The following is a 21,856-nucleotide window of genomic DNA, read 5'->3' as shown; positions in this document are numbered from 1 at the left end:
TCACACGCCGCCCCGTGGGTCGTTCTGTCCCGTGCTCACAGACCAGCTGCCTTTTAGAGCAGGAGCGTGCTCTCCGGGGCGCACTGCAGACAAGCTGTGGCTCATGACCTTTACAAAGAAAAATAAAATTCTGGCAAGCGGGTGGGGAGCTGGGCTGGATGGTGAGCGGGATGCCACGCCAGCACACCCACGCCTCTCGGAAAGCAGCACTCCCCCCCAGGGGCGCGGGCCAGGCGCTCTGCCGGGCAGGGGGGCTGCTGCCCACGCTCAGCTTACAGCCGAGATCAGCTGTCCGCGCTGTGCTGCGTGAGTGCTGCGTTTTACTTATTCCTCAGGTTGTTTGAGGTTGACCGTGTCTGTTGTGTTTGAAATCTATTTCGGTGTCCCTGGCAGACCCGCAGTGCTCGCCAGCTTTGCCATTCGGAACCCAACGGCCACCGTGTGAGCTCCCTGCCCGCAGCTGACGCTCAGCTTACAGCCGAGATCAGCTGTCCGCGCTGTGCTGCGTGAGTGCTGCGTTTTACTTATTCCTCAGGTTGTTTGAGGTTGACCGTGTCTGTTGTGTTTGAAATCTATTTCGGTGTCCCTGGCAGACCCGCAGTGCTCGCCAGCTTTGCCATTCGGAACCCAACGGCCACCGTGTGAGCTCCCTGCCCGCAGCTGCCCCGGAGCTGCCCAGAGCACTGCTCCGGTCCGTCCCGCCGCCTCCGCAGGGCTCAGCTCGTTTGGGGATGTCCTTGGAAATAGTGAGCAGTGCCAGGCATCGCTCGGGCAGCTCCAGCAGACCCCCGACACACACGCCTGCAGTCCTGGCAGCACTCAGAGTGCTTCCTCCACCCAGAATGCCCCAGAAAAACCCAGCCTGCTAGAAGAATGCATACTTTCTGAAAAAGCACAAAATAAATCTTCCTCATTTGGGACCGATAGGCAGAGTACACAGAACAATCTGTGCTTTTTCTCCCCACCAGTAAGACACATGCTGAATTCCTCCTCCTTTCCAGGAAGGCTGAACCACCCACACCTTCAGAATTCCTGATAGGTGACTTCTCCCACAGCCAGAAAATCCCATCTGCTCCTCCCAGGACAGCTGGGTTTGACCTCCCTCCCTTCTAAACAGGGAACACCTCCCCTTGGAAACATCCTGAGTTCATGTTCAAAAGCAAAAAGGAATGTTAACAGTGTGTTCTTTTGAATAACTGCAGGTGCCTTCCTCTCCACCATGATAACGAAAATCCAACAAACCCCAAAACATTCCAGCACACTGCCTGCTGTCTGAAATATTGCCTTAAACTTGCTTTTCAGCTCTAAGCTTGAACAGAGTTTCTCTTAGACAATGTATATTAAAGTTTTACAAGTCTGAAACATATGTTTAGGAAAAATAGCACTTCACGAACAGCTCCATCTCCGCAGCAAGTGCCCTGCACCGCTCTGCACAGCACCAGTGACCCTCCTGCTTATTGCTGCTCCCACCAGGGTCTCTCTGTTTGCCATTTCAGTGACACGCCTCTGCCCTGGACACAGTTCCAGACAGTTTTTCATCACCCTGTAAAGGCCTGGCAACATGAAAAGCCAGCTCTGGGCTGCACTGCAGCCTCCAGCTCCCACTTGTTCCAGGTGCTCCACCAGTGGTATCCGTACGCAGCCCGTGACCATTAACACAAGACAGGTATCTCCAGAAAAACACGCTTCCTTATCTTATCTCGGGTAAAAAGGAAAACACAGAGCCTGCCAAGAAGAGAAGGGATTCAGAGCCGTTCATCTGCTGCAGCTCAGAGCTGTGCCAGGCAGCGCTGCGCTCCAGAGGAGCACGACTGTGAAAATCCCCCAACTCCCCAGCAACTGCAGATCACACCCACCACCCACCGAGGCAGAGCGCTGCCCTCTGCTCCTCCTGCTCGGACGGCGGTGACACCGGCGGGGCTCCTGCTCGCCCCGGTGCAGCCACAGCGGGTCGAGGATGAGGAAACACCAGCCAGCAAGCAAGAAGCTCTCCAGTGGCTGGTATGAGGATTTGTAGGCTGGATGCCAGGAAAAACAGCAGCACCATCCCGCAGCCATTTTCAGCAGCAGCCCCCCACGGGCTCCCTGGGCACAAGATGGCTACACCCCCGAATCCCGGGGTGCAGCTACAACGACCCAGCCCCCCGGGACACCCCAGCCTGCGCCCCACAGGCTGCCCAGGGAGGGCAAAAAGACAAACTCTTCTGTCCCCAGAAGTGCAAGGCAGCTGATTTTTTGTTTGTTTGTTTAAAGGCACTGGCTTCCTTTTTCACTTGCAGAACTACTTTTAAAAAGTGCTCACAACCTTTTCCTCCTGTTTAAGCAGGACAGAATATTCCCTGTGAACTTCACAGGACCTCACTTTGTTCCCCTGACCTCCCAGGAAAGGAACTCCCTGCAGAGGTGGCAGCAACCAGAACTGTCCGGAGCAGAGGCACAGACACACTCTCCTACACTTCAGGCTGGAGAGAATCCTCGGCGAGCAAAACCCACTCCCAGCCGCTCCTTTGATCCACCAGTGTCCCAACCAGGGAATCTGAAGTGGAACAATGAGCGCTCTTACACACGGACTAGAGAAAGCTCTCGAACACTTCCGACACTTGGGTGCAGAGAAAGCGATGAGCACTCCAGCGAGGAATTCACTCTTGTGTACTGGCTGTCTGTGTCCACAGGGATAAATAATTGTGGGAAAGGGGCTCTCAAACCATCGGCCAATAAGCAAGACCAGCAAGAAGCAGCTCCGACTCCCCAGCACCCCAAAGGGCCGACGGGCGAAGCTGCCCCTGTTCAGTGCGGGGTCGGAATGAAGACGAGCGAGACCACGTGAAGGGAACTACCGTCAGCAGCTATTGCACACTCAGGAAAACAAACACCAGAACCCAGCAACAGACCAAAAAGCAGAACAAAAACCTCCCACTGAAAGCCACAAGCACACTCGTCCATCTAGCACAACCTTCCCTTCCCGCTGCTCACAAAGCTTTGGTCCAATTTGGTTTTAAGCAGAGATCAGTCATGTTTATGCATACGATCGGGAGAGCGCGGTGTGTCACTAGAAACAACACTGAACTCTCCGACACTTTTAAAGACTTTCTGCTGCCAGAGCACATCTGCTGTAGGACACTTAGGTGTTTGGGTAGATTTGTGGCACCCCACAAACCTGAACGTGTCTGATCTTGGCTCTGGGTTACCCACCACCCCCATTTTACAGCCTTAGCTTTCCTGTGGAAGGGTCAATACGATTTCTAGAAGATGACACTTCTGCATAGTCCAGATAACATCCCTTTTCTTGCTCTTTGAAGAGCTTTGAAGTTTCTGTGTGTTCCAGTAACTCACCAGTGCAAGCGAAGAGCGTGGAGAAAGGCAGACAGCCCCTCCATGACCAGCAGAATCGCTACTGTCAGGGTAGCGAAAGCAGCAAAGACGAAGAAGAGGCCAAAGCTCCCACCCAGGCTCCTCACGCTGAGGCCAGTGTGGATCACCATGGTCCAGAGCACCTCCGAGAGCTCTGCCGGGAGAAAAGGGAGAAGGGGGCTCGCGTCAGAGCCGTGAACAGGAAGGGAAGGTTGTTGTGGTTTAGTTACAAAGCAAAAAGTCAAACACACTCCCACTACAATGAGGTGGGAAACTTAAGAGGGAAAAGAGTTGTTGCAGCCAAATATGTCAGGACATTGCCTCCAGCTGTCGTGCAGTGCAGGCGGAGCCCGTGTGCAGCAGCTCTTTGCTTTAATCAGCGCTTCCACCTCCATCCCTCCCTTTAAGAGCACCATGCAAGGAGTCACCGGTGCTTAGACTCCATCGCTCCCAGCTAACGCACGCAAGCTCTGTCCTTCTCCAGCAGCGCTCGACGGCTGAGCTCCGGGGAGGCTCCTCACGTTCCTGGCTTTCACCTACCGCCTGCCCAGGGCGATCGGAGACATGGATCCAAACCCCTGCTCCATACGGAATACTCACGCGCGTGGGCCAAGCTGAGAGCCCAGAGGCGCAGGTAGGAGGCGGTGTTGGAGATGCACCCCAGGCAGTACTCGATGGTGTGGATAGCCTGGTACACCACGGTGTCGCCAAAGTCGAACTGCAAAGAGAGCACAGACATGACGGGAGCTGCAAGCCCGCAGGCAGGGTGCTCTGGCCAGCGGGGGACAACAGGCATGCTGCCCGGTGCTACGACCAAGGACATCGTGTTTCAAGTTAGGCACTGATACCGTCTTCTCCTGGCTTAGCACGTCAGTTTTACAACTGAAAAATAAATTATCTTGTCTGGGGAGGTTTTGTAGAACGACAGCTCACTGCGGCAGCTGGAATATTATCGTTTTCACATTCTGGTGTATGAAAGTCAGATACTTCAAATTCAGCCATGGGCTTTGCCAGCAAAAGACGGTTCGGCAGCAAGACTGTATTCCTACGAATTCACCGGTAAATTGCATATACTGCTGCAAAAACAGAGACAGTATTCCAGACGGATACTGCGTACGTACCTCTGCTACAGGAGCAACACGAGCATTTTGCAAGATATGAACTTGCCCTTTTTGAAAGCAAAAACAATGCACAAAGCAATCTTGGAAAGTGACATCTGTGCACCATTCATTGGCAAAGTCTGTGTGTCTTGGTAATTTTTTTTAAATAATAAAAGAACTTATAAGGAAGTCTGCCATGTAGGACAGCTTCTTATTTTGCAGCTTGGGAAAGCATTCCCTGCATTTTGGACTTGCTCCATGCTTCAGAAACTGCTCATATTTAAGTGAACATGATGTTTTAAACACATCAAGTGACTAATGCTCTAAGGATGCACAGAAAGCTATTTATATTCTTATTTCTCCCCTAGTATATCCAGGGCAATAAATATTTCAAACAATTGAGGTAAATTAGCTGTCAAAAGCCTAATTCTTTCTCCACAGCATGTGAACTGCGGAGCTCTTTGGTGCAGCCTGCCTGGTGAGCAGCACCACCTCCAGCACACAGGCAAGTCCGGCTGTATCAGGGGAATGTGATAAATGTTTAAACAACGACAATTCACAGCCGTGTGCTGTAACCGCCCGAGAGTCACCACTGTGCATGGAGGGGAGAATCAGCAGGATCACTATGGCACAGGACTGGTAGGGACTGGTAGTTTTGGGCATTTTTCACAGGATTAGCGATACACAGAATTAACAGGTACCCCATCACGCTGCTTCTGCGCCCCCCTTAATTCTAGACGGACTACGCATAATAGATCTCTGCGCAAAACCACTCTGAGAGCAATTCACAACAGCATCTCTGTTGTGAAGCTACTCCAGTTTCACGGCATCTCTATTTTTTGTAATAAAATTGGTTACCTGATAGTGCTGAAACCTACAGTCAATCCTGCATGAGTATTCCTAAAAAACAATTTCTTTGATATTCACACTTGTTACAAGTGTTTACGAATGAGCAGTTTCTCAGGACAGAGCTTCTCTTTTACAGAAAGATAACAGTCCGTTAAGTTGCACTGGATAAAACTGGACTGGTGTTGCTGTGTTTGGTGACTGGCAACAACCAGGATCATCCTTAAAATGGCAAATGGTTTGTGAAAAAAAAAGTCTTTAACAGTTTGTTGCAGTTCAGAATTACCAAAGACACAACATAATGCAAAGGAGTCTTCTTCAGAAGTTTAAAAGCAAAAACTTTTCAGTTTCAGACTTCCAGCTTAACAGCCTTCCCGGTAAAAGAGGACTGCAGACAGGGGGTAAGACAAACAAGCTGTATAGATGAAGGAATTAAAGGTCTGTTAATGGGCATGTATGTATGCATGAAGAATTAAAAATGGCCTGTAACGGGTAGATAGCTGCATCTTTTGGAAAACAAGATGTCGTGACACAAGATGTCTAACTCAGCATGTGCTTCACACCAACGGGACATGGTCCAGGTACACATGGATGCCAAGCTGGCTGGGCTCTTACCACCTCATCCTCCGTAGGCTTGAAAACATAAGTTCACATTTAGTGCGGTGTCTCGATCACAACATTAATCACGAACACATTCAATCATTCCCCCCTAAACACGACACGTTAAAGCAGTAAAGCATCACACGCACGGCAGACGTGAGATGCTGCTGCGGAACTAAGAGCCATCAGAATACTCCCAAACTGCATGAGATCGACTCCTTTTTCTCCTCTACCAGAGGTAAGGCAAAGCAATTAATCACCCCCAACAATCAAAACGAATATAAACAGGATTTCACTGCTGCAGAAAGGCAGCCCCCAGCCTTCGGCTGGCACGGGAGAAGCAGCAGAACTGCGCTGCACCTCAGCCAGAGCATGAGCTGCGTACGGCACCCGGGACTGTGCAATCCTGCCTGTGCAGCCCCTGAGATGACGGCTCTCTGTCATGGGACAAACACAGCCACACCTCACCCTGCTTTTTCTGGAGTCCTGGGAAAGGCCAGGAGGTAGTCTGTATGAAAACTGCTATGAAAACCCTTCACTGGGAGTATTGCCGCGTAGTTTTAAACATTGGGGCAATCAGCAACCGCCATGGAGAGGCCAGCACGTTCTGCTGCCAAGGGCACTGCCCGAGCGGGAGCAGGCGCTTACCTCCTCCCCCTCCTCGGAATGGGTTGAGAGCTGGTCGTGTTGAATGATCTCAGCATCCTCCTCCGTCGGTCCGTTTCCCACCCGGATCCCACCAAAGTTGTGCGTTCCCTAACACGTGCAGAAAAAGAAAGAGAGAAGTGTTGTTTGTGTTCCACTGCAAGAGCGTGTTTCGTACGACTCCACCTGCAGCAGCAGCTCGCAGAAGGAAACAAAATATTAAGGCCCAGGTTAAGCCAGCTGTACAATTCTGTTTCCCAGCTTGGACGGGAAAGATGCTGATTCCTGCTAGGGCTGGGGAAAAAGGTCTGTCTGAGTGAACACTTGACACATTTCTTCAGAGTAATTGCAGCAAAAGGCACATCTCTGACATGCAGCAGACCAACGTTCTGCTCAGCAGCTGCTGGACAAGCACCGAAGCACCACTGCTGCTGTCAGCAAACGATTCACGGAGCAGCACCCAGAGCAGAACGGGCTGACACGAGCACAGACACACGCTCGCTGCCACCAGCGCCAGGCGTACAGCCCCGCACACAGGAAATCAGACTTTCCCTTACTTGGAAATTCTACGTTGTGCAAGCTGTTCCTTTTTTAGCCATTTGCTCTGACATTCTCTGTCTGACCCTCACTCCCTATCCCGCTGCACTCCAAACAGAAAAGAACACCCTGCACACCGAGTCGAGATGGCGACCGAGCCCGGGGTTCCTCTCCCTGGACAACTGTCACCACGGCACAGCGAACATCTGGCTTACGGCAGGCTTTGTCCCCACACCGCCCTGCCGCCAGGAATGGACACACAGACCTGTCGGCCATCGGACAGTGCCCTGGAGCAGAGCTCTGTTCTCTGCAAACGCGCATCGGACAGCGCAGCCGGCTGGACGTCACCGGAGCGGGATGTCTGCCCGGCATGCAGCGCTGTCACCGCACAGCACCATGTCTGCCTCCCTCCAGACGCTCCAAAGGCAGAAACTGCTCCTGTCTGACCTGCGGTACTGCAAACTAAGAGCTGCGAGCCTGACCCACCCAGAGAGGCAAACGGAAACGCCACAAACAGAAAGAAGACCCCGGACAGGCAGCATTGAGAACTAAAACCCAGTTGAAATGCGCAGTGCTGGGGAAGGGCCAAAGTCCGGGGAGCTGCTGCGATCTTCACTCCACCTGAAAAGCTTCAGCAGCAAAGGGCTGTCTATAGGTTTAGACACAAGTAGGAAAAAACCACTACTGAGAGGCTCACTTCTGTGCAACCATTTCATAATAGTTTCAAGTCTAAGTGTCTACAAAAGCACAGGTGTCAAAAATCCAGCAGTTACTGATATGAAGCTGTTGGGAGGCCACCATGTAAACATGATGTCTGGGAACACATAATGCAAACAGAAATGCTTCACTGAGAAGAATCCTAATCTATCTTAAACAAATATGCAAGAAAAGGCAAAAAGGGGAACTTAACTTGGGGGAGGTAGTAGCAAGGCATTCTTGTGCTGCTCTGCAGGTTTGGATTTCAGCAGCACTCCTGCACAGCTGCATTCTGTGCACACAGAACTATTATCCTCCAGCCTGGTAGATGCTCCAGAATGTATCAGTTTTTGATCAGCTTTGCTCTTTCCAAGAGAAAGTCTTTTTCACCCTAAAGGTGCAGTTGCCATTCACTTATGAAATTCAGATACATTCCATGCTCTCTCGATAATTAGATAGAAAGCCAACTCCCATCTTTCAATCCATCAGGTGATTTTTAAGTCCACTCACTGTTGCAGCCGCTGCTGCCTCTAGTGCCTGCTCGTTCGGGACTGTGCTGATTTGGGCCTCCACGGGCTGCCCTTCCTGATGGTGGATGGAAGAAAAGAAAGGGAGGAGGAAGAAAACAAAAAGAGAAAGGGAGACGGATGGAGGGGACATGGGAGGATGAAAGATGGTCAGAGAAGGGAGAGGGAGTGTCTGTAACTGAACTGATCTTTGACTTAACATCCTAAGAGCTGTCTGCCATACATGCAGGGAGAATTGTCAAGTCTCCTCAGTGCACGTGTGCCAGGTTCCTGCATTTTACATACAGATACTTTACAGTACAGTTGGGAACCTAGAGAGCACCCCAGAAGACAACCTCTCACATAATGACTGCGTAAGTCTATTTTTTTTCCTTTTAATTGTTATTTTTTACCATCCAAACTGCTTTAACAAAGATAGTTTAATTGGCTGGCAGAGTAATCAGCTTACATCTCTGCTTTCCCACTGTCAGCCTAGCAAAGGCACAGAGGTACCCTCAGCGACTAGGAAGACAGAGTTCCTAAACCAGCTGACAAAGCCCAAGCCGGACACCTTGTTTTCATCATTACCAACATCAAGGGTTTTTAACAGCAGGTTAGATGCTGGATCCAGATCCGAGAAGCGGGTAGGCAATGCTTTGTCTCCAGTAAAACCCGCCTGCCTCAGTGCCTAGGAACATGCAGAAGCGTTTCACAGGTCACAACACCGTGTGAACCCATGGACCCAAGATCAAGCCGGACGACATCGCTTCTCCAGCATAATTAGTTTTCATATTGAAAATGTAAGAGGGAGTCACCCACCAAGTGCTTTCTCCTCAAATACTGATGGCGAAGGACCAGGGGTTTAGCTACCAGCATCCACGGCACGCACAGGAGTGCCACCACCACGAGGAAACACTGGAGCCCTTGCTGCAAAAGAAACAAGTCTCAGATGATTCAGGGGCAGTCCATGCTCAACCAAACACACAAACCCAGCACGAGGGCTCACGCAACACCAAATGACTGCATTCCCAGAGTACGTGGACACTTCACTGTCCCTCCCTCTCCCTGTAACAGCACGATGCGCTGTGCTTAATGCCTGCTTGCAGGTGCCCCATCTGACTGCACACAGACTGTAACGCTGATAGGGGTTTAGATTAAGGAGAAATCCAAAAGATTCTGCACGGAATGACAGTTTGGCAGATGTCTGACAGTGCTGGGGGGAAATGGCGTTACTGCCTCAGCTAAGCTGAGAGGCACCATGCTACAGACGCAGGACAATATTCCTAATCACCATTAGTCTGGATCCAAATGTCCTGGAGCCACAGTTAGGTTCAGGGCGATATAAATTCCTGGTCTAGGGATCATTCCCTCCTTCTTCAACATTACACAGTGTCAGGCTTTGGAAATGGAGCCACATTTCCTCTATCACAGAGAAAAATAGTTTCACACTTGATTTCACAAGTATTATAAGGTCAATGAAAGACTAATACCATGCAGCATCTCTGATCCTGTTCTAGCAAAAGCACGCACCTGCCCTTTATAAAGCATCTTATTACTGGTATCACCGTAGGAGAACAGAAACATGTTGATAAAATGTATTAAAAGGCTCGGTGCATCCTTTGACGTGTGAGCATCGTAGGCTGTCCATTTGTAGAAAATGAGAATAACAAGGTATCCAAACAGTGACGACATGAAAATAATTTCTGGAATAAATCCAAGGTATATGTTCAGTGGCTTCTTAAAATAGCTACAGAAAAAAAAAAAAGGAGAGTATAAAATTACATTTGGTTAGCATTAGGCATACACAGGGCAGAAACTTTTAATGAGAACGTGAAGAACATCTTTGGAACAAAACTGCAGGGGCTCAGTATTCCGACAACAGCTGGGACTTAGTAACTACCTGACACACACAGTTCTCCACATGCAGACAGAAAGGACTGTATTGGACCTTAAACTAACACACACACCACATCCAAAGTAGCTCCCCCCCTCACCCCACCCCGAGAGACACAGCCCAAAGCACTCACATGTGGTTGAGAAGACTCAGCGTGACACCAAAGAGCATGTGGATAACGCCAAGAATCACAGACATCTTCATCTTAAACGAATTGAGGAAGGCCAGCTTATTGTTGGCAATATTCCAAATCTGTGGAAAACATCACGAGTCAGCCAAAGACCCAGGAAGAGAAGAACAGAGGAGAATGAAAACGTTCACTTTAAGCTAAACAGTATGAGCCATCCAGGCAGCACGAGGCTGTAGGAGCAGGTTTGTTTAAAGATGTGTTTGTCACACAGATATGTCTCGGGGAAGCGAGCGGACAACCTTTTCTGCTAGGAACAGTCCTACAGCAACCGATCCCACCATCAGGGCAGGAGCCAAACTGTTTTTATGGCAGGCAACAGCTGCAGGAAAAGGGGCTGTATCCTCGACAGAAAAGAAATACGATTATCCACTCAAATGGACAATTCCACACAGTTACGGTTTCCTGCACTTCCTCTTCAATGTGGAACATGCGCAAGGTTTGCATCAAACGTTCCAAACAGCATTCGAGAAGCGTTACTGGCAATAGAAAACAGCAGGATTGCTTGGAAACTTACATCTCCAAGACTGACTGAAGAAAGAGAGAAATAACTTTCCCCAAGGTAAAGAAGTATCTTTATAAACTGATCGGCAAGTCTGACCAGATCTGGTGAAAATGCTGCAGGTTAGAGAGGGTGAGAAAGAAGCCCTTCACGGACCTGAGAACAAGTCTCTCTATCCTCAGTCTAGCATCTCAATTTGACCTGAATTAATTTTATCGTTCAGGAGCATTTCCAACATTGACAGAGAGTTTGCTAAGGGAATGGCTGGTGTGGAAATCTTTCACAGTGAACTGGACAGGGGATATTCTCAGAGGCCAGCAAAGGAAGGAAGAGCTCTTACCGGGTCAATGCCGAAGGGGTAGGGTCCGCTGAACACCCCCGGAATAGCGGGGTTCAGCTGAAGCAGAGGAGTGGTCTCAAGCAAGGCATCTCTGTTTGGGTGTAAGCAGATGACACAAACATTAACACAAGTAATGCTGTTCTCTTTCTGTAAAAATTAACAACATTCTTCCCTTGTGAGAGCAAGGAGTATCTCAAATTGAGAGAACTTTAAGATTCCTGCGGGGTCCTAGAGATTTTCTGAATGAATAATACGCCTGTCTCTTGACCTGTAACTCAGTGTCACAAGGCAGAAGGATGCAGGGCACAGGAATCTTGCTATGTATACGAGGAGAAAGGTGTTAAATGGGAAAAGTTTTCTGGGGGAAAAAAAAAGCTGATTTGAAACTTGATAGATATCACATTCACATCCTCTTTCAATTCTACTTGAGACCGAGTTCAGAAGTTTTTTTTTCCCCGAGTTGGGAGGACAGTGGGGAAAGAGAAGTGGCCTGCTTATCGCCATCACTCTTTATCTAGTTACCAACTATCTACTCACGACCAATTGCCTTTCGAGAACATTGGCCGGACGCTCCACGATGAACCGAACATATTAAGAGACTTGGAGAAGCAGTCATTGTAGATGAGGCCTGTGTAGGTGGAGAACAGTCCCATCAGCAGAATGATGTACCGACCATTAAAAACCATGTTGAACATCTAGTGTAAAAAACCACAAAGGAACAGAGAGTCCATGAGAACAAGGAAGGTCTCTCATAAAGACAGAGCAGTAAAATCAGTCAGCTGCAGGACAAATGACAGTGGCCATAGGGACTAAAAGCCCAAAGTCTCTGTTTCCCCACGGCAGGGATCAAGGGCGCAAGAGGGAGCGCTGCAGAACAGAACCTGAATACAAACAGGCAGCGTGCCTGCCTGGAGAGTCTGTGATTAGCTAGAGAGGATGAATCGCACCGCAAGCCCCCAGTTGGCAGCACGAGTCTGGAACCAGGCAGTGCAGAGTAATGGGCATTGTCAACTCAAGGTGTGAATAAACCAAGCTGCAGCCCTGTGTTTTAATGTGAAGCTCAGCATGACCTGCCACTTACCTCATTGTCACTCTTCTGTGACAGAAAGCGACTTTCCCTCATCACCACCCAGACAGCAATGAGAGTCATCAGGATTCCGTGGCCAAAATCTCCAAACATCACAGCAAACAGAAAGGGGAAGGTAATGATTGTGTACGGTGCTGTAAGAGACAAGATGACACTCACAACGCACTGTATTCGAGCAAGCCCAGATTTATTACAGCACAATTTCTGCAATTTAGCAATATAGTTCCCAAGCTTTTCCCCGAATTCTGAAAGGTGTTAAGTACTCTATTAGAAATGTTCACAGGATAGACAATACAGAGAAACATCACGGCTGAAAAATTCAGATAGCTTGGACCTCTGTAAGTATGAATTTACCTGGATTTATTTCCCGATAGGTCCCAATGCCGTAAGCATCAACAATGTTTTGAAAGCCAGCAGTAAACTTGTTAGTTTTGTTGTATGTTGGTGGGGTCTGATTGGTTTGCATCCTGTTTAGAATAGATGGGACAGTGGATCCACTGTGCTCCTGTTTGAAAAAAAAAAAAAAAAAGGAAGATTAGAAAACCCATCCTCAGAGCACTGAAGGACAGAGTAAAACTCTACTTTCCCATTAGCATTTGGAAAACTACGAGCTTGCATTTTTGCAGCGTGCTTGCATTAAGAAGAAATGTACGTGAGCAGCTGAGGAAGGCTGCCAAGTTTCCACTGCTCTCCCCTCTGCACAGCAGGAAGAGAAGCACTTGTAGTAAGGATGAACATTGTCTAATCAGGACAGACAAGAAAACTCATGCAAGAGCTTGTTTGGTTTTTTTAAAACAACAGATGAAAGGACTTCAAGACACCCAACCCTATCATCTGTCTGAGCAGAGGGTGAGCTGGCCAATATCCTGGATAGCTCGTTCCAGTCATCCCACCATATATCCAAACAGCGGGACTGCAAAGCTCGGCCAGGTCAGCACCAAAGGACTCCACCCCAGGGAAATGCCTTTCCATGGCAGCATTTTCCTGAACTTCAACACACAATGCATTTGTCACAAAGCTTATCTACAGGCTGTGATTTCTGCATGTTAAATGAACCGTCCTCTGCAAGGACTGATTCAACCAGCCCAAAGGGATGGTTTTCAGAGACTCGCAGTTTGGAAAAACCAATTAATCCATGCGGTGTTTGCTGACAGCCGCTGGTCTCCCCGACCAGCAGCAGCAGGGACTCACGGTGCCTCTCCGGAGAGCAAACTGGATGGAATCGAGGTCAGCAACGGGACACCAGACCTCAGCAATCAAGCACTTCTGTGTCACGTCAATGTTGCACAGATTCAGGGTATGGTAGATGGCCTTCATCTTGCGGACTTTGATGAACCAGACACGGATATTTTTAGCAGCTGCCTGCAAAACCCTTTGGCGATGATCCTCTGTTTGGTTCAGCACCTTTCATAGAGAAGTGGGATAAAGATGAGGCAAAATCATCAGCCAAACCTCAGACACAGAAGCAAGCGCACAGAGAACAGGGTTGACCAACAGCCCTCTGCCCCATCCCGGCCACAAGACTGTCACATGCCTGCCGTGTGTGCTCTAGTCCCCATACTCATTAGTTCTGCTAAAAGCCCTTAAGGCTTCTTTGCAGGGACACTTTTTGGCTACTTTCCTGCTCCAACTCCAAGGTCAGCGGGTATTTCAAACAATGAACTGTTCAGAGATCACAAAGAACAGTTTTTCCTCCACCCAGGTTAAAAGAGCAGAGAAGAGCTCTACAAACGAGGTGAGGTGTACCTTGCCTTAAGAAAACACACAAAGATTACAACCTTTTTTACTGAAGGGAAAAGGGAGAAAGTGTTTTCTACTGAGGGTGTTTTCCAACTGGAACATTTCTAACTCGGGCCAAGTCAGATTTCCACACTGGAAAATCTTAGACTCAAGGGAAAGGGAGGACACAGGGCACATGCAGCTTTGAATCCCACTAGTTAACTCACTTCTGACTTCTTGTCCACTTTAAAATTACTAAACAGCTGCACTACACAACTCCCAGCTTGAGAGTCTCTGTATCAAATTAGCATTCAAAAATCAACTGCTTTTCCTTCGAGTTTCTGAACCTTTTCTTACTACCCAGCAGATTTGTGTGCTGATTACTTTTCACCAACACCCAGGCTGCTGCACAAGAGATTAGCTGTAAAGCAGAATCTCTTCAGGACAGCACAACATGGAAATACAAAGACAGGCAGAAAAAAGAATAGCTTCAGTTAGCATTACTATCTCAACTTGGAAATAAGTTTAAATGTTTTCAAAGTTCTTGCCAACGAAACAAGCCATTATACAAGCATGCTTTCAGAGCTGGAAAACACAGTCTCTCCTTACACAGGCATAGTCCTCTCTGCTCCCTGGCATGTAGTTCTCTATCGATGCTGTACTTACAGGTATGTAATCAACTGCTCAGCCCTCCAGAAGGATCAAACCACCCCATGACCCTAAACCCTGACAGAGAAAACAACCGAGCAGACAGTCTCCAAACATCTTCAGGCACTGCTGAGCTGCTGGTCTCAAGCTACCTGGACCTTAAAATATGGCCATCTAAGACAACCAAAAATTCTCCTGTTTTCATAGGATCCAAAGATGTTTTCAACTATATCGCTAAAGAAAAAGAGAAAAAAGGGCATTGACCCCAGTTATTTTACCATCTGAAGATCATCAATTCTGGTATTGACACCAGAAGCCATTTCCTTCCGCTCCTGTGGTGTCTCTGGGCAGGGGTAGAGGGAGGCACGGAATCTGAAAGACATGCAAGCCACCTCAGTAACAAAGATGGAGAGAAGATAAACCAGTCAGGCAAACAGATGGCTGAGACTGAACACAGAAATAAAGCACGAAGCACCTTACAAGAAGCTTCTCATCAGCAAAGACTGCCAAGCAGAGTTTCAGTCTTTACATCAAGCGGGTACAGGAGTCTGCTTTAGGCCAAAACAGAAGCTGAATGCTTAAGAAAATGGAAATGGGAGAAAATCCTCTGTTCCCTGCACTGACAGCGTCTCAAAGGCACTGTCATGACGTTGATCAGCCATCCCAGGGCAGGGTGCTGCTATCATGCCAACGCAGCTGCTGCGTGAAGCAGTCACTGCTGGTCTCCCCTGGGAGAACATCACCCGCTGACATCCCACTGGGTCTGTCCAAGAGCTCACTACGTCACCTCCATTGTTTACAGACATTCTCTAGCAAAGCTGTCATCTGCTTTGAGCATTACAGGCTTGGGGAGTGGCTAGTTTGACCATAAAATAAGTTTCAGCTACTTATGGTATATTTTATTTGCTGTCAGAGTGTGTACTCCTACAGTCATTGTGAATAAGGAGTTGAAAAACATAGATATTAATTCATGTCAATGTGTTTCAAATATTTGAGAGAGCTGCCCAGCTGTAAGACTTTCATACCCTTCACAGATCTTCTTGACTCTGTTCTTCAGCTGGTCACCTTGGAAGAAGATGATAAACACTGACTTGTGCACGTAATCCCCCTAGAACAGAAGAGAGAGTGTGCTGTATGAGCTCGGGTCTTTACAGAAATTAGCATTATAGCGAATTACAGAGAGTCCTGCCTTTCCTTCCTCTGAACCTGCTCACCCAGAGCTCCTATCTGCACAGCGAGTCGAGAACACCACCGAAATGGTCACAAGGAGAGCAACTTCCCTAGCCTCAGTTAGAATACCCCTACTGTACCTGTTTTTACTGAAGCAAAATGTTCTCCATGATCTATTACCTATTCTGTGTAACACAGCAAACAGGAACACCTCCAAAGGAACAGAGATCCAATGAAATATTTATCAGCGCTTACTGCCGCCAGCTCACCTACAGAACCCAGCAAAAAGCTGAAGTGTGAATGAAAACAAGACAGAGCAGAGTTTACCAACGCTGATTATTCTCCAGGGAGGCCAACAGCACATTCTTTGTGCAGCTGTTTTCACGCTGGGAGCCGGGTCCCCTTTCCTGCATTTGTTGACAAGTTATTGTTCTACCTTACTTAGGAAATTTTAACATAATGTTTCAGGAATAATTACATTAGGTGTAACCTCAGTTTAAGGAAGTGTTGCACAATAAGAACAAAGTCCCTTCTAGTAGATAGATAATTCCACAGGTCAACACCAGCAGTCGGTGGGACAAGAGAACAAGCCAGCCTGACACGAGAAACAACGAGGCAGCTGCTGAGCTTCGACGCTTCTGCCTCCGTGCCAGCGCAGCCTACGTGCAGCCTTTCTGTTCACTGGATAAGAGCAAGAGTTCCTGAAGTTTGGGCATGGCCCGTTGATTTGAGCAAAGAGGACACAACATTTACTGTTTATATCCGTAATAAAGACAGTAATTCTCAGGTGGATATTTAAATTGCTTACAACTTAAGAAAAAAATGAAAGGTCCAAGTCCAGAGTTCTCAAGGTACAGCTGTTCCACACCGATAACGCCCAGAAGATCCTCTTTCAAAGGAGCACTGCTGCTCACTCAGAGCTGCACACGGGAGCTGCACTGGTAGTTTGTGCCAGAGAAGCAACTACGCCCTGCTGCAGCCCAAATTTCGAGTTGTTTTTCCTCTTTCAATAGCATCCACCATCCATCCCACTATTTTTGTTTTAATAAAACAGGAAAGCATTTGTCACTAAAGCCACAGAGGCTGCGAGTAGGTGCTGTGAAGGGACACAACACAAATCTCACTGAGAGACAGAGGCTCAGATCTACGGGCAAACCCTTGTACACATCTGAGGGCTTTGCTCCTGAGAACACTAGTTCCTTTTACCGTCACAGGATCCTCCAGAGGGTTTTCAATTTCTGCTTGACGCAGGAACACGTTCCCTCGGCACACTCGCCACAGCATGCGCTCAAACATGGGGATTCGCTCTCGATTGATCACTCCAGCCACAAACCTGTACAGGGGACAACACAGGCGTAAGCTCTGCACCTCAGAGAGCACGAAGCCCAACACCCAAACCACTGGTGGCAACTGGAGTTTAGCACCAGACTGAAAGCTACAAAAATCTTCTTTTGAAGTTAGTTCGTTAAGCAAAATGGAAGGTCCTCAAAACACACAGAGATAAAAACACAAAACCAACTGCGCTACAGCACTAGAGACGCCTTTGAACAGAATGAAATCAAGGATTTAAAAAAAAAATCACTAGTTAAAGGAGAAATAAATGCATTTAGACATACAGTTTCTAGGCCTGCTAGTCTCCGCTTCAGTAGGTTCCTGGCACACTGCATGGCAAGGATTACAGCAGCCACGGCTGCCACTGACTACGCTCTAGGCACGGGCTCCAGGAGACTCCACCGGCTCAAACCCCTACGTCTGATGAAAATCACACAGAGAGAGAGCCTGGAAGCAGCTAATTAAGCGGATACAGAACTATACCATTTTTTCAGAGTATTATGTGCCCACAGTAGTTCCTAGTTTCAGCAAAGCTGTGGGAGCTCGGAATGCCCAAAAAAGCAACCAGAACAGATGTACGAGGAGCAGCCTGGGATCAGTTTTTATGCAGAGAGAAATATGTGAAGCACGAACGTGAACAGGGCAGTTAACGTGCACAGGACAAGAGCAGAGACCAGCAGCTGGGTTTAGATCAGCCTTCATCGGCTTGATGTGCCAGTCCGGAAAGTTCCACGACTGCACTCAAGGCGTTGCTGATCCCACAGGCTGAAGGTGAGCAACGCTAACACCAGGTAAAAGAAAGGACGAAGCGCTGTTACCCAAGTCGCAGCGGGGCACCTCTTCCCATCTCGCTTGGCTCCAGGAGCGAAGAGGATTCCTCCAACAGGTCTGGATCCGCCATCTGCTGATGATGCAATTCAGCCTGAATTCACAAATCAATTAATATCTAATGAAACCAGTTAGTGGCATGCAGGGAGTGAGGAACCAGGAGACAGTTTGGGGAGACAAAAAAAAAAAAAAAAAAAAAAGAAAAACAAAGAAGGAACATTATACAGCAGAAAGAGGAACTAGATGATGGAGAAGACAGCAAGAATCACACAAGGAAGGAGAAAAACAAGAGGAAGAGTGGAATGGCTCGGCAAAGCTTCCACACAAGAATGGCCTGAAGACTTTAGACCAGCTTTACAAACAAGAACATTCTTACACAAGGATTATTTGCCTAACAAAGTCCTCTGTTCTTCAATATCTCCTCGACTCTGAATTAATGGCCACACCCTTGCTAGAAGGGACACGGCACAGCAACATCGGCTCTGGTCATGGAAGGATAACTAAAGCAGTGTCATAAGATTTAACAGAAAAAAAAATCGAGAGACTGTGGAAATGAGAGAGCTATTCAGCTACCGTGCAAAAAACCCAAGACTCTAGGAAATTTATTTTGAATCAGAGCTTTTCACCAGCAGTGAGTGAAATATCATCATTATTGTGAAGCATTTTTTACTACATCAGATCATTCAGGATTGGAAAAACCCAAGCATCTGCACGTCAGTAGCTAGAATGTGGACCTTTCATCATTAGGCATTTTTAAATTGCTTATTGGTCACCCAGATCAGCACCTTGAATCTCAAGGACTGAAAAAAAGGTTTGTTCTCCCTGCTCCTGATGCTCATTCTGCCCTGTAACAGCCCTGGATCACCACACACGATGCCGTACAAGTCAAGCCCTCTCCAGCTCACCAACAAATCAAAAACCAATTTTCACAAGAACTGAAAAGGATTCATGTCAGCACCTAAGGTATTAACCCAGAGCCCAGACAGAAATGACAGATGCAAAATAAACAGAAAAAAGCAGATGGCAGAAGAGTCAGAGGAAGGAGAGGCGGGGACTGCATGCCATTAACCGTGACTTTTCCAGTCTTCTTTTACGCTCACACTCTAGGCAAAACGTCCAGAGAAATGTCTCCGGCTCATACTGTTCTCCACAAGCAAAGACAAGAAGACTGAGAAAAGGAGCAAAATCATCAACGTGGCGTGTTGACCCAAGGAATGGCTGCTCTGACGAAAATGGTGAAAGATTTTGCCACCTCCCTCCCCCAGTGCTCGAGCTCCGGAGAGCAGAGCGAGTGCCGAGTGTGCAGCACTTTGGCCAGCCAGCCATTCCTCGTGCAGCCGGTCATTCATCGTGTTATTCACAGAAACAAGCTCCTGAAGTCTTCAAGTGTTGAAGGTCCTGTGCCAGCGACAGCAGAAGAAAGAAGTGTTTGCTGCTTCCCGACAACAAGCAGCTGCACAGGGCTCAGGCGCCCTGGGCCAGCCAGGATCTCTCATGCGGCTGTTTGCTGCTCACAGTGTGAACTGGAACGTTTTAAATTTCCAACACTTACGTTTTACTGAACTTCAGACGTGAGCTGCCCAGTTTGCTTACAGCCGTACATATTATTTGTCGTGTTTTGTTCTATTATCACAGAAAGCAGCCATCAAACAGGAGCAGGAACGTATCCAGACCTCCCAGGGCCAGCTCACTTCAGTCTGACACGAGCTCCCTTCTGTGGGTGACCCAACGTTAGACTGTTTCAGTAGAAAATTGACGTTGAGCTTTAAATTCAGTGTGATCAGACTGTGCTTGAAGGCAGCTCTCACCAGGGAGGACAGCAATTGATAAAGAAGCGCATAGCAGCAGCTGGCCTTGGGCAGGCAGTGGCACCTCGGTGCAGCTGAGCCACAGCTCACCAGCTTAACGCTCTTTGGCCAAGGAGACCCAGCGACTCCTCAGGGAACATTCAACACTTGAAGACGAAGTTTTTGTACTGAAACCAACCCCACGCCCCACCAACCGACCGCGCTGGCAGCAGGATCTATGTCAACAGGGACTCACACTTGTGCTGGCACGGGAGCAACCTTAATGCCCGAACAGGGGACACCCTGCCCCGGAAAACCAAACCCCAAACCGTCAGATAAACGGTCAGAAGGGCGCAGGAGCCCAGCTCCACTGGATCACAGCCTCTGAAGTACCAGAAGCCATACTCATAGGAACTCTTTGATCAAAACCTTGGATCAGAGGAAACAGGACGTGTGCTCACAACAACACATCCTTACTGTCCTGAAAAACAGAAAAGGAGCTCCTTGAGAAAACTGCCCAGACCTTGAGACACGTGAACTTTACAATGAGAGATGACATCTTCTCCCTTGCAGGCCGTGTGTCTGCATCATGAATTACACCAGAGCAGCTCTTCCCAGGTTGCCAGTTTCTGGCCCAGCTTGTATTTGACAAAATGTTGAAGATTTTAAACGGCAGCTTTGCTCCAGAACTTCCCTCTGAAAACCTCAAGTTGGATCAAAGGTTCAAATAAATAAATAAATAAATCTATTACTTTAGTGGAGTCTGTACTATGAACCTAACAAGTAATCTCCACATAACATTCCAAACGCTGAAGAGAAATTAAGCTTCGTTGTAATTTCTGTGTGTAAGCGAGGCCTGACTGCTTCCCCACATACGTGCCAAAGAAACTCTCCCCTACTGAGGAAAGGGCTCACGGTAGCACCAAATTTTTGGTCTGTTGATGTGCTTTAAAAGCTACTAGCACCTTAATTATTTTACACAATTTTTAGACAAACAAAATAACATCATAAGAGGTAAATCATGGGCAGCTATGTGTACTGCATGAAAAATGGAAAATAATTTCAGAAGCTTTCTTAAACCAAGCATAAAAATGACCCTGCTGTCCAAAAGAGCAACTAAAAATATGTTTGAGGATAAAAATGGTAATTTGTGGGAGAAGAATCAGCTCCCCAAGTGTCAACCCGCCCCCGGTATTCTGACCTCATCAAAAAATTGCTGAGTTTTACGCAGGATAAATTTTAACTCTGTCAGCTCCAAGAAGTTCCTCTTCAGAGCTTCTTGGTTTGTGTTGATTTCTTTAAGCTCATTTTCAATTTTCTCAAAGTTTGCCTATAAGATGGGAAGAGAAGAAAAAGGACGTAAATCAATTCCACAAATACACACTGTTAACTCTATCAAAACAGGAAAGGAGGGAACACACGTTACACTCCCACACGATTTGCACACAATGACAGATAGTCTCCAGCCTGCGACGGCTCACGGAGCCAGAGCTTACCCAGTGTTCTTCACTGTGTCGTTAAAACACGTATAAACTTGACGACACACCACATGAACCATGCAGTTCCAGCAGTTTTTGACTCATTTAAACCAGTGAAATTTATTTTAAGTACTTTCAGTTCTAACTGCATTTGGACAAATGCACGGGGAAAACAAATCAAAATCAGCCTGCTGTGAGCCGGCAGAGCCAGCGTTCTGAGCGGCAGCTGGGACGGTGGTGGATGCACCTCTGCACTGAATTCACCGGCTATCTACCCTTGGAGATAATTCCCCTGTTTCCGTCTAGAGTCAAATACTTTTTGAGCCTCAGCACACATCATTACCTCCAAGTCAATCATGTCCCGTGGAAAAGGCACCTCCGGGTTTTCCCCAGTGTCCATGATAGGAATGTTTGCTTTTTTAATCTCCTTCTCAACAAATCCTGCAGAGACAACACTGTTAATGTTAACTGACAGTTCAATGTCAAACTGTCACCACAACCTCCCCCTGGCCCCAGCAGTGGCCGTGAACTCTTCCCCCTCCCACTCCAAGGTCCCCCGTCCCCGGTGACAGCTCTCTCAAGGAGGCAGCACACCCCGGAGCC

The 21,856-nt window shown here is 47.9% G+C and overlaps 1 protein-coding gene across 1 annotated transcript in view; it reads right to left on the bottom strand.

Moving 5' to 3' along the window:
* Positions 1 to 21,694, bottom strand: part of ATP6V0A1 (ATPase, H+ transporting, lysosomal V0 subunit a1) — a gene marked incomplete at its 5' end in the record, with an annotated part of 23,639 nt that extends 1,945 nt beyond the window's left edge. Inside the window, 18 exons of the mRNA XM_010085017.1 lie at positions 3,334 to 3,505; positions 3,952 to 4,069; positions 5,913 to 5,930; positions 6,546 to 6,653; positions 9,101 to 9,208; positions 9,812 to 10,028; positions 10,309 to 10,427; positions 11,205 to 11,295; positions 11,742 to 11,899; positions 12,286 to 12,425; positions 12,646 to 12,796; positions 13,483 to 13,695; positions 14,937 to 15,030; positions 15,684 to 15,766; positions 17,035 to 17,161; positions 17,979 to 18,082; positions 20,977 to 21,105; positions 21,597 to 21,694. Of these exons, the coding sequence (XP_010083319.1) occupies positions 3,334 to 3,505; positions 3,952 to 4,069; positions 5,913 to 5,930; positions 6,546 to 6,653; positions 9,101 to 9,208; positions 9,812 to 10,028; positions 10,309 to 10,427; positions 11,205 to 11,295; positions 11,742 to 11,899; positions 12,286 to 12,425; positions 12,646 to 12,796; positions 13,483 to 13,695; positions 14,937 to 15,030; positions 15,684 to 15,766; positions 17,035 to 17,161; positions 17,979 to 18,082; positions 20,977 to 21,105; positions 21,597 to 21,694 (2,248 nt within the window). The remainder of the gene's footprint in view (positions 1 to 3,333; positions 3,506 to 3,951; positions 4,070 to 5,912; positions 5,931 to 6,545; positions 6,654 to 9,100; positions 9,209 to 9,811; positions 10,029 to 10,308; positions 10,428 to 11,204; positions 11,296 to 11,741; positions 11,900 to 12,285; positions 12,426 to 12,645; positions 12,797 to 13,482; positions 13,696 to 14,936; positions 15,031 to 15,683; positions 15,767 to 17,034; positions 17,162 to 17,978; positions 18,083 to 20,976; positions 21,106 to 21,596) is intronic.
* Positions 21,695 to 21,856: the final 162 nt, after the last annotated feature.

Source organism: Pterocles gutturalis, unplaced genomic scaffold (genome assembly GCF_000699245.1).
Source record: "Pterocles gutturalis isolate BGI_N339 unplaced genomic scaffold, ASM69924v1 scaffold27580, whole genome shotgun sequence".
Taxonomy (NCBI): domain Eukaryota; kingdom Metazoa; phylum Chordata; class Aves; order Pterocliformes; family Pteroclidae; genus Pterocles; species Pterocles gutturalis.
This window is presented reverse-complemented; position numbering and strand designations above follow the sequence as displayed.